Source organism: Hyperolius riggenbachi, chromosome 2 (genome assembly GCF_040937935.1).
Source record: "Hyperolius riggenbachi isolate aHypRig1 chromosome 2, aHypRig1.pri, whole genome shotgun sequence".
In the NCBI taxonomy this organism is placed as follows: domain Eukaryota; kingdom Metazoa; phylum Chordata; class Amphibia; order Anura; family Hyperoliidae; genus Hyperolius; species Hyperolius riggenbachi.
In genome coordinates, this window is record NC_090647.1 from 575,197,268 (window position 1) to 575,209,013 (window position 11,746).

Consider the following 11,746-nt stretch of genomic DNA (forward strand, 5'->3'; position numbering starts at 1 on the left):
TGCACTCTATTTAGTCATTAGCACCCATCAGGCAATGTCTATAGCCAACTGACTGCACTCAGATCAAAGGGGGCCGAATAATTACGCACACACCACTTTGCAGTTATTTATTTGTAAAAAATGTTTGGAATCATATATGATTTTTGTTTCACTTCTCACATGTACACCACTTTGTATTGGTCTTTCATGTGGAATGCCAATACAATTGATGCATGTTTGTGGCAGTAATAAGACAAAATGTGGAAAACTTCAAGGGGGCCGAATACTTTTGCAACCCACTGTGTATATATATGTGTGTGTGTGTGTGTGTGTGTGTGTGTGTGTGTGTGTGTGTGTGTGTGTGTGTGTGTTTTTTTCTGAGATAGTATGTCTGACAGCTCCTCTTTAACCACTTGAGGACTGCAGTGCTAAACCCCTCTAGTGACCAGGCCATTTTTAGTAATATCTGCCACTGCAGCTTTAAGGCCAAGCTGCAGATCCGCACAACACAGCACACAAGTGATCCCCCCCTTTTCTCCCCACCAACAAAGCTCTCATTTGGTGGGGTCTGATCACTCCCCTCATGTTTATTTTTTTAAAATAAATATTATTGTTACGTTAAAAAAAAAAAACAAAAAAAACCTGTTTCTTTAAAATGTTCCCTCCCTCCCCACAGCCAGCCAATTATGGCGATTGGCTGTCATAGGCTTCTGCCTATGATAACCGATCGCTCTCTTGTCCCCCAGGGGGATCGCAGCGCTGCACAGTGTAAATAGACGGCGTGATCGCCGTCTAACAGTCTCCCGAGCGGCAATCTCCGCTCGGAGACTGAAGAGGGGGCGGAGCTCTGCCCCCCAAGCAGGAGATGCGCGCGCAGCCTGCGCGCGATCTCCTGCAAAACAGAGCCCCAGGACTTTACGCCGATTGGCGTTAGGCGGTCCTGGGCTGCCGCCGCGGCCACGCCCATCGGAGTGAAGTGTTGAATGAAAATTTAGATTTTGGGAAAGGTATGAGAATCAGAGTGTGCAAAGCAGTAATCAAAGCAAAAGGTGGCTACTTTGCAGAACCTAGAATATGACATATTTTCAGTTTCACACTTTTTGGTTAGGTACTATACTTCCGCATGTGGTAATTCATAGTTTGGATGCCTTCAGTGTGAATCTACAATTAAAGAAAACTCTTTGAATGAGAAGGTATGTCCAAACGTTTGGTCTGTACTGTACATAGACATGTGACTATGGTAGGGATTAGATTGTGAGCCCCTCTGAGGGACAGTTATGTGACGTGACTATGTACTCTGTACAGCGCTGCGGAAGATGTCAGCACTATATAAATACTAAATAATAATAATCCCATCATGTCACCTCAGTTCAGGGACTTTATTGCTTTACAAACCAATGCACTGAGCAGCATGAAAGAGTCCTCAGGATTCTGGGTAATTATGCTGCCATGTGCCTCTAGCAAGGGATAAAACAAACACTGGAGAAGACCACTGATGGCCAAACCATTTCCCACACTCAGTGCAGTAATAGAGCTTCTCCCAGTGATGAGAGAGGGATAAGCGGAACTGAACAAGCCTGTTATTGGCTGCTGCACTCCCCTCTCCATCCTCCCTACTGCCTGCTATGCTGGGGAGATGGAGAGCAGTATGCTGTGGCCACTTCAGGTTCACTGGAGGCAAAGCTATCACTAACCCTTACTTACCACCAGTGTGACATCTCTCATGTATGACAAGCTGTGATTTCCGTGCAAAACATTTCCCACACTCTGCACATGAATAGGACTTCTCACCAGTGTGACATCTCTCATGTATGACAAGTTGTGATTTACACACAAAACATTTCCCACACTCAGCACATGAATAGGACTTCTCACCAGTGTGACATCTCTCATGAATAACAAGCTGTGATTTCTCTACAAAACGTTTCCCACACTCGGCACATGAATAGGGCTTCTCACCAGTGTGAGATCTCTCATGGCTGGTAAGGTTTGATTTCCGAGCAAAACATTTCCCACACTCAGCACATGAATGGGGATTCTCCCCAGTGTGAGATCTCTCATGTGTTGCAAGCTCTGATTTAAATGCAAAACATTTCCCACACTCAGCACATGAATGGGGATTCTCCCCAGTGTGAGATCTTTCATGTCTGACAAGATGTGATTTCGTTACAAAACATTTCCCACACTCAGCACATGAATAGGGCTTCTCACCAGTGTGAGTTCTCTCATGTATAACAAGTTCTGACTTCTTCACAAAACATTTCCCACACTCAGCACATAAATATAGTTTCTCACCAGTATGAAATCTCTCATGTATGACAAGATCCCCTTTACACCTAAAACATTTCCCACACTCAGCACATGAATAGGGCTTCTCACCAGTGTGACATCTCTCATGAATAACAAGCTGTGATTTCTCTACAAAACGTTTCCCACACTCGGCACATGAATAGGGCTTCTCACCAGTGTGAGATCTCTCGTGTTTAACAAGCCGTGATTTCCATACAAAACATTTCCCACACTCAGCACACGAATAGGGCTTCTCACCAGTGTGAGATCTCTCATGTATGACAAGCTCCCCTTTAGATTTAAAGCATTTCCCACACTCAGCACATGAATAGGGCTTTACACCAGTGTGAGATCTCTCATGTATGACAAGCTCCCCTTTATACCGAAAACATTTCCCACACTCAGCACATGAATGGGGCTTTTCACCAGTGTGAGATCTCTCATGTATGACAAGATGTGATTTCTGCACAAAACATTTCCCACACTCAGCACATGAATAGGGCTTCTCACCAGTGTGAGATCTCTCATGAATAACAAGCTGTGATTTCTCTACAAAAAGTTTCCCACACTCGGCACATGAATAGGGCTTCTCACCAGTGTGAGATCTCTCGTGTTTAACAAGCTGTGATTTCCATACAAAACATTTCCCACACTCAGCACAGGAATATGGCTTCTCACCAGTGTGAGATCTCTCATGTTTAACAAGCTGTGATTTCCTTACAAAACATTTCCCACACTCAGCACACGAATAGGGCTTCTCACCAGTGTGAGATCTCTCATGTTTAACAAGCTGTGATTTCCTTACAAAACATTTCCCACACTCAGCACACGAATAGGGCTTCTCACTAGTGTGAGATCTCTCATGTATGACAAGCTCCCCTTTAGATTTTAAGCATTTCCCACACTCAGCACATGAATAGGGCTTTACACCAGTGTGAGATCTCTCATGTACGACAAGCTCCCCTTTATACCGAAAACATTTCCCACACTCAGCACATGAATGGGGCTTTTCACCAGTGTGAGATCTCTCATGTATGACAAGATGTGATTTCTGCACAAAACATTTCCCACACTCAGCACATGAATAGGGCTTTTCACCAGTGTGAGATCTCTCATGTATGACAAGATGTGATTTCTGCACAAAACATTTCCCACACTCAGCACATGAATGGGGCTTTTCACCAGTGTGAGATCTCTCATGTACGACAAGATGTGATCTCTGTACAAAACATTTCCCACACTCAGCACATGAATAGGGTTTCTCACCAGTGAGACATATCTCATGTTGGACAAGCTCCCCTTTAGACCGAAAACATTTCCCACTCTCAGAACGTGAATAGGGCTTCTCACCAGTGTGAGATCTCTCATGTCTGACAAGACTTAATTTACCCACAAAACATTTCCCACACGTGGAACAGGAATAAGGCCCTCCAGCAGGGGCAGAGCTGTGCTGGGTATGAGGCCCCTCAGGGTTACACAGGTGAGGGGAGTCTGGGGGAATATTTGGGGTCACCAGGATATCTGCAGGAGACTCTTGCCCAGTGACATCATCATCCGTTGTACAGTCTGTGGATACAGAGAGACGAGTCTCTGAGAGGTTCCTGATGCCGGGACTCCGCCCTGCAAATAGAGAAACATCATCACTTCCTGTTAGAGAATTCTGAGAGGAGGAGCAATTATCATTAGGGAGGGTCAGTGAGCTGCTGAGAATTCCAAGTTCATGCAAAGTTTATGCAGATGAGAAATGGACAAGAGGCAGCAGCTGCATAACTTTGCATATAATTAGCATACAATTTGCATTATCTCAGAGATATTGGCATGTGAGAAGCAGCGCAATCATAGTGAGAAAAAAGTCCCAGCTGCTTACCGGTAGCCCTGTTTCGGTGAGTCCTCCAGGACGGCTGCTGCTGAGACATTGCTGTCTCCTGTCACGCTGGAAACACCTGAAATAAATTCTTATGTTAATTAGCTCTGAGCCCATAAATGGAGCCCCTCCTCCCTCTCATCCTCAGTTCTCACCGAGTACCCATTCATACGCATATTAAATATCTATATATATATATATATATATATAAATAAGATCACCCCCTTTTTTTGGGGGGGTTGGGCACTCAGGCAGCCATCCTGGAGGACTCGCCGAAACACGGCTACCGGTAAGCAGCTGGGACTTTCTCCCATCGTCCTCCAGGACGGCTTCTGCTGAGACCAGCGAGAAATTTACCTTTAGGGAGGGATAATGGCCTGTAGAACTTTCCGTCCAAAACTTTGGTCCTGGCTTGAAAGTAGTTCGACCCGATAGTGTCTGATGAATGTGGTATATGAAGACCAGGTTGCAGCTCTGCAAATTTGTTCTAGGCTTTGCCCCTGACCTTTTTGCCCATGAAGTGGCTAACGACCTAGTAGAGTGTGCTGTCACTTTAGAAGGAGCTGCTATTTTAGAGCCCTTGTAAGCTAATGTGATTACCTCCTTCACCCACCTAGAAATGGTGCCTTTAGATGTCTGTAATCCTTTACTTGATCCTGCATAGGAAACTAACAAATGACTCGACCTTCTCCACTCGGCCGTACGCTGGAGATAAATAAGAATTGCTCTTCTAACGTCCAGTGTACTCCACTTTTTTTCTCTATCATTAGTTGGATTTGTGGAAAAAGAAGGCAAAACTATTTCCTGTGATCTATGAAAGGCTGTAGCTACCTTGGGTAAATAGGCCGGGTCTGGTCTGAACACTATCCTATCGGGATGCACCACCATGTATGGGTCTTCTATGGACAAGGATTGAATATCGCTGACTCTCCTAGCCGACGTGATTGATATTAGAAAGGCCACTTTCAGGGACAAACATTTTAAAGGTACTTCTGACAAAGGTTCAAACCTCTCTGAGGTAAGGAAGTCAAGAACCAATGATAAGTCCCAAGGTGGAACTAATTTTTCAGAGACTGGCTGAGTCCTGGCAACAGAGGTAAGGAAATTCTTTACAAAAGTATTCCTGGACAATTGTCTATTAAGAAAGACCGAGAGGGCGGATACCTGAACCCTTCGGGAGCTAACTGCTAACCCTAATTTTACCCCATTTTGCAAAAATTCTAATATAAATCTTAAGTCATTAGACCTAACTCCATTTTTCTCCTTCCAGCTTAAGAAGGCTTTCCAAATGTTACCATATTTCTTTCTTGTTGACGGTTTCCTACACCTAACCAAAGTGGAAACCACTTCTTTTGAAAACCCCCTTTTTCTTAAGATGCTTTCCTCAGCATCCAAGCAGTGAGGTTTAAAAGTCGAGGGTTGGGGTGAAGCCGTCCCTCCTGCGTCAAGAGATCTGCTCTGTTGCCTAGATACCATGGACTCCTGATGACAAGGTGTTGTAGATATGGGAACCAGGTCCTTCTGGGCCAGTATGGCCCTATAAATATCACTGTGCAATCTGACGTCTGTATCTTCCTGAGAACTCTGGGAATCAGTTTGAATGGGGGGAAGGCATAGAGAAGTCCTGTCGGCCATTCCACCACTAATGCATCCAATCGATCCTCCGGCACCGTCGGATGTAAGGAACAAAAGTCCCTTACCTTTGCATTTTGTGGTGTCGCAAATAAATCCATTATTGGGCATCCCCATTCCTGCACAATCTGCAGAAAAATCTGCTTATTTAGCTGCCACTCTGCCTCTACTGACATACCCCTGCTGAGTGAGTCTGCCCATCTGTTCCTGATTCCCTGAATGTGAACTGCCGTCAGTGAGATGAGATTCGACTCTGCCCAAGTCATTATTGATAATGCGAGATCTCGCAGATTCCGGACTTTGGTTCCTCCTTGTTTCTTCAGGTAGGATACCGTAACTATGTTGTCCGAGTACACTAAGACTTCCCTTCCTGCTACATGAACCTGCAGATGTTGAAGTCCCAGTTTTACCGCTATCAATTCTCTGAAGTTTGATGAGGCCTCCATCATTTTTTGATACCAAAGGCCGCTGACCTGGAAAGTTGAGTAATGGGCTCCCCACCCCTTTGAGCTGGCATCTGTGTAGACTTTTGCCGGGATGTCTGGACCCACCTCCTCCCTTGCGACAAGTGCCTTTGACAAGTCCACCACTGAAGGGATATCAGCACTTGTACTGGGCACTGAACAAGATTGTCCAACGACCTTTGGTTTCTGTCCCAGCTTGAAAGAAACCAGGTTTGGATGTCCCTTGAGTGAGCCTGCACCCACTCTACTGCTGGGAATGTTGAGGACATTTGTCCCAGCAGAGACATGACATTTTTTAGGGATACACTCTCCTCTCTCATAAAGACCTGAGCTTTCAATATTATCTTTTCCACCTTCTCCGCTGGTACACCATCTGAGTTGTGGTGTCCCATAGCAACCCCAAAAATACTATTCTTTGAGTTGGAACCAGCCGGGATTTTTCTTTGCTTATAATCCAACCTAGAATAAAACACTTCAGCGCAGGCTCACTTATGTCCACCACCGAGAACACCATAAAAACAGATGCGCTTACCAGATCCTTACAGACCTTAACTACAGGGTCTGTAATAAAGCTTTATGAGGTCAGCAGCAGGTGTCTTCACAGCCGGCCTCCTCTCCAGTTTGGACAGAATAACTCAAATCCTCATATGCAGTGTTTCACCAAAATTAGAGGCATGCAAAAAAACTATGCACATCTAAGCGTGTCTGTAGCAATTTTAATGTAGCGCAGTAAAAAACAGCATAAAAAGTTTTAAAAGGGGTCACTCACATCAGGGTCCTTGTTACAGGGACCCACAGAGAAGACAGCACATAAATCATAGGACGCCGTCCAGCCACACGTCCGCCTCACTCGACCGGTTTCACTATTAAAGTTTCCTCAGGAGCTAAAAGACATGGTGGCTGGATATACCTATATATAGTTTTTTACCTTAATTAGGCAGAGTTGTGCAGAGATAGCCGCACGGGAGAACGCCGTCAGTGCTTCCGGGAAGATGGTGGTGCGCTCCACGCAACATCACTTCCCCTTCTGCCCTCATGGGGAGTCAATCCAGGCATGTTTCCGGATATTATTCCGTATGTGGCAAAGCATATCCCTTACATTTATAATTATTTATTGAGACCCAATATAGTTAAATTAAAAGGTTATCAGATTATTGTGCAAGAAGAAAATTACCTGCAGGCATAACGTGGGGATGAACGGCGTCCCATTTACAGAGATCACATCATTTTCTATCAAACACTACCATCTACTGGTGATAAAAATTCATTACATGCTGAAAAAACATCTCATGTATAAATCAGTCCATTTCTTATCCTACACTGCCATCTCCTGGTCATAAAATTTCATTACATTTTGGAAATTTCTTTACAAGTTATAAAATCCGTCACAGTTCAATAAGTGATCAAAACACTCCCATCTAGTGGTTGAAGTTCACATTGACATATTTCTCAAAGGCCTCATACATTTGAGATGAAACAATTCAGATCTAATTCAACATTTAATCCATGTGGAATCATACAATTTAGCTCATATATCCATTTTGTTTCTAATTTCGACACTTCTCTTATTTTATTGGAACCTCTCCAATTACCCAGATATTTCTGAATACCGCAAAAAACCAGTCCCGAGGGGTCTTTGTTATGTTTTGTTCTAAAATGGTCAGACACTGAATGTCCCTCAAAACCGTTCTTTATATTGTTAACATGTTCCCCCAAACGTTCTTTCAATTTCCTTTTTGTCCTCCCCACATACTTAAGACCAGGGTCGGACTGGGACACCAAGGGCCCACCAAGGAAGTTTCAGCCTGGGGCCCACCCCCCTCTCCTCCTCCTCCCTCCCCCCCCCCCATTTTGAGGCTCACATACACATGTAATTGTGCCCAATTCCCCCCCCTTCCAAGCTGCGCCCCCCTCCAGTGGCGTAGCTAGGGTGTTTGACACCCGGTGAGGATAATTTACCAACACCCCCCCCCCCCCAAAAAAAAAGCAAAGCGCGCAGCGACAAAAAAAAATGGGTGTGGACATGACATCACATGGGTGGGGGGTAATTGTAATGTAACTGTAACAGTAAGGCAGTGGGCTAATATAGGTAGCCAGAATAGTTTCCCTCAGCATAGGTTAGATAGGTAGGTGCCCCCAGTATAGGTTAGTTAGGTAGGTGCCTCCAATATAGGTAGCCAGTATAGTTGCCACCAGTAAAGGCTAGCAAGGTAGATGCCCCCAATACAGGTTACATAGGTAGCTGCCCCCAGTATAGGTTACATTGGTAGGTGCCTCCAGTATAGGTTAGATAGGTAGCTGCCCCCAGTATAGGTTAGATAGCTAGCAGGGTGAGAGGGTGGGCAGATAGCTAGCCGGGTGGGCAGATAGAAAAAAGGGGGAGGGGGAAGAAGTGGTGCGGTCATGGAAGAATTGGGTGTGGTCATGGACCAGAATGTGGGTGTAGTCATGGGTGGAGACAAATTTGCATGAATGGTGGGACATTAGATTAGGACAGTGGTGGCGAACCTTTTGAAGGCAGAGTGCCCAAACTGCAACCCAAAAGTCACTTATCTATTGCAAAGTGGCAACAGCAATTTAAACTAAATAAAAACGTTTTAACTCATACATGAACATTATGGAAAATCCAAGTTGAAAATAAACTGTGAAGATAAACAATTTCATCCATCCTACTCCTGAAAAATGTATTCTTTTTTTTTTTTTTTTTTTAAAACCTCCCAGTTTTATTTTCTGTTTTAAAAAGCTAAAAAGTAGCTATTGTCTCATATGATGATGATTCAGCTTTTTCCATAGTCTCGCAGTTAGCAATCATGTGACCCTCAACAAGACAAATTCAGCAATCATGAGGTCCCCCATCAAGACAAAATCAGCAATCATGAGGCCCCTAACAAGACAAATTCAGCAATCATGAGGCCCCCAACATGACAAATTCAGCAATCATGAGGCCCCCAACAAGACATTCAGTAACCATGAGGCCCCCAACAAGACAAATTCAGCAATCATGAGGTCCCCCATCAAGACAAAATCAGCAATCATGAGGCCCCTAACAAGACAAATTCAGCAATCATGAGGCCCCCAACATGACAAATTCAGCAATCATGAAGCCCCCAACAAGACATTCAGTAACCATGAGGCCCCCAACAAGACAAATTCAGTAACCATGAGGCCCCCAACAAGACAAATTCAGCAGTCATGAGGCACATAAATAAACAGCATTTCACATAAATAGGCAGAATGCCCCCTTAATATGGTAGACACCTCTCACCTGGCTTCTGAATTCTCCTCTACTGGCTGCTGTGCCTGGCAATACTGTTTTTGGCTGGATTGGGGATGATGTGTGGGCTGAAAGGCCTGGCAGTGATGCTGTGGCCGGCCTGGCGGTGATGCTGGGCTGTACTTGGCTGGTTGAAGTAAATGTTGGCCTGACTGTTGGTGGTGATGCTGTGGCCTTTTTGACAGTGATTCTGGGCTGGTTGGCTGGTGGTGATGCTGGGCTGGCCTGGATAGTTTAGGTAGTGACAGGTGCACCCTAGTTTAGGTAGCACCAGGAGCCTCCCAGCTTAGGTAGTGACAGGACCCCCAAGTTTAGGTAGCGGCAGGAGCCCCCCAGTTTAGTTAGTGACAGATACCCCCCGTTTAGGTAGTGACAGGAGCCCCCAGTGTTTGTAGTGACAGGTGCCCCCCAGTTAAGGTAGTAACAGGTGCCCCCCAGGGTATGTAGTGACAGGAGCCCCCAGTTTAGGTAGTGACAGGGCCCCCCAGTTCAGGTAGTGACAGGTGCCCCCAGTTCAGGTATTGACAGGCGCCCCCCCCCCCAGTTCAGTTAGTGACAGGTACCCCCAGTTTAGGTATGACAGGAGCCCCCAGTGTATGCAGTGACAGGGACCCCCCCCCCCAGTGTATGTAGTGACAGGGCCCCCCAGTATAGATAGACAGGTCTATAGGTGTCCCCAGTTTAAATAGCCAGATCTATAGGTGTCCTCAGTGGCAGCGGAGAGAGAAGAGAAGCGGTGGGGAAGGGAGGACGTTTCCCCCTCCCCCTTCCCTCACCTTGGGGCTCCCCCTCTCTCGCTCCCCCCTTTAGAATTAAGTGATGCGGCAGGCAGCGCCGCTGTGCCTGCCACTTCTTTTCTCTCTCCGCTGCCACCCCAGGGCGGGCGGGCCAGCCAGGTCCGGGTAGCTAGGGGGGGGCAGCAGCTAGCCAGGGGAGTGCGCATGCCCCATTTTGCCCTATGTAGGGACGCCCATGGCATGGTAGGCAGATAGGTAGCCGGGTAGGCAGTTATGTAGCCAGGTGGGAGGGTAGGCAGATAGGTAGCTGGGTGGGCAGTTAGGTAGCCGGGTGGGAGGGTAGGCAGTTAGGTAGCCAGGTGGGCAGATAGGTAGCTGGGTGGGCAGTTAGGTAGCCGGGTGGGAGGGTAGGCAGATAGGTAGCTGGGTGGGTAGATAGGTAGCCGGGTGGGCAGATAGGTAGCCGGGTGGGCAGATAGGTAGCCGGGTGGGAGGGTAGGCAGATAGGTAGCCTGGTGGGCAGATAGGTAGCTGGGTGGGTAGATAGGTATCCAGGTGGGCAGATAGGTAGCCAGGTGGGCAGATAGGTAGCCGGGTGGGAGGGTAGGCAGTTAGGTAGCCGGGTGGGCAGTTAGGTAGCCGGGTGGGAGGGTAGGCAGAAGGGTAGCCGGGTGGGAGGGTAGGCAGTTAGGTAGCCGGGTGGGCAGTTAGGTAGCCGGGTGGGAGGGTAGGCAGATAGGTAGCTGGATGGGCAGTTAGGTAGCCGGGTGGGCAGTTAGGTAGCCAGGTGGGAGGGTAGGCAGATAGGTAGCTGGGTGGGTAGATAGGTAGCCGGGTGGGCAGATAGGTAGCCGGGTGGGAGGGTAGGCAGATAGGTAGCTGGGTGGGTAGATAGGTAGCCGGGTGGGCAGTTAGGTAGCCGGGTGGGAGGGTAGGCAGAAGGGTAGCCGGGTGGGAGGGTAGGCAGTTAGGTAGCCGGGTGGGCAGTTAGGTAGCCGGGTGGGAGGGTAGGCAGATAGGAAGCTGGGTGGGTAGATAGGTAGCCGGGTGGGCAGCCAGTTAGGTAGCCGGGTGGGTAGATAGGTAGCCGGGTGGGAGGGTAGGTAGTTAGGTAGCCGGGTGGGCAGTTAGGTAGCCGGGTGGGAGGGTAGGCAGAAGGGTAGCCGGGTGGGAGGGTAGGCAGTTAGGTAGCCGGCCCGGGTGGGCAGTTAGGTAGCCGGGTGGGAGGGTAGGCAGTTAGGTAGCCGGGAGGGCAGTTAGGTAGCCGGGTGGGAGGGTAGGCAGAAGGGTAGCCGGGTGGGAATGTAGGCAGTTAGATAGCCGGGTGGGCAGTTAGGTAGCCGGGTGGGTAGCCAGTGGGGGCCCCGACTCCTATGCTCCCCCTCACCTGGGTGTCCCCCCTCCTATTAGAAGCCCCGGGGAGGGCAGCCCGACTGTTTTTTTTTTTCCCCCTTAAAAAAAACTCTTTTCCCCGGGGGGCCCCCTCCTATCCTCCCCCTCCTATCCT

The 11,746-nt window shown here is 47.6% G+C and overlaps 1 protein-coding gene across 1 annotated transcript; it reads right to left on the bottom strand.

Annotated features, from left to right (window-relative positions):
* Positions 1-1,182: 1,182 nt before the first annotated feature.
* Positions 1,183-6,213, bottom strand: LOC137545327 (zinc finger protein 268-like). The gene is made up of 4 exons (XM_068266438.1): positions 5,943-6,213; positions 3,410-3,759; positions 3,197-3,295; positions 1,183-3,061 (listed from the first exon to the last, which is right to left on the bottom strand). Exons 1-4 carry the CDS (start codon positions 6,211-6,213, stop codon positions 1,676-1,678), a joined length of 2,106 nt encoding a protein of 701 aa, XP_068122539.1. The 3' UTR covers positions 1,183-1,675.
* Between the last annotated feature and the right edge of the window lie 5,533 nt (positions 6,214-11,746).

Bases quoted from the DNA above. Each gene is read 5' to 3' on its own strand.
- LOC137545327 (XM_068266438.1), bottom strand. From the start codon at position 6,213: ATGATGGAGGCCTCATCAAACTTCAGAGAATTGATAGCGGTAAAACTG. The intron at 3,760-5,942 runs GTATGTCAGTAG...ATATTCCCCCAG, and splicing joins GGCAGACTCACTCAGCAGGG to ACTCCCCTCACCTGTGTAAC. The intron at 3,062-3,196 runs GTAAAGCCCTAT...GTAAGGAAATCA, and splicing joins ATGAGAGATCTCACACTGGT to CAGCTTGTTAAACATGAGAG.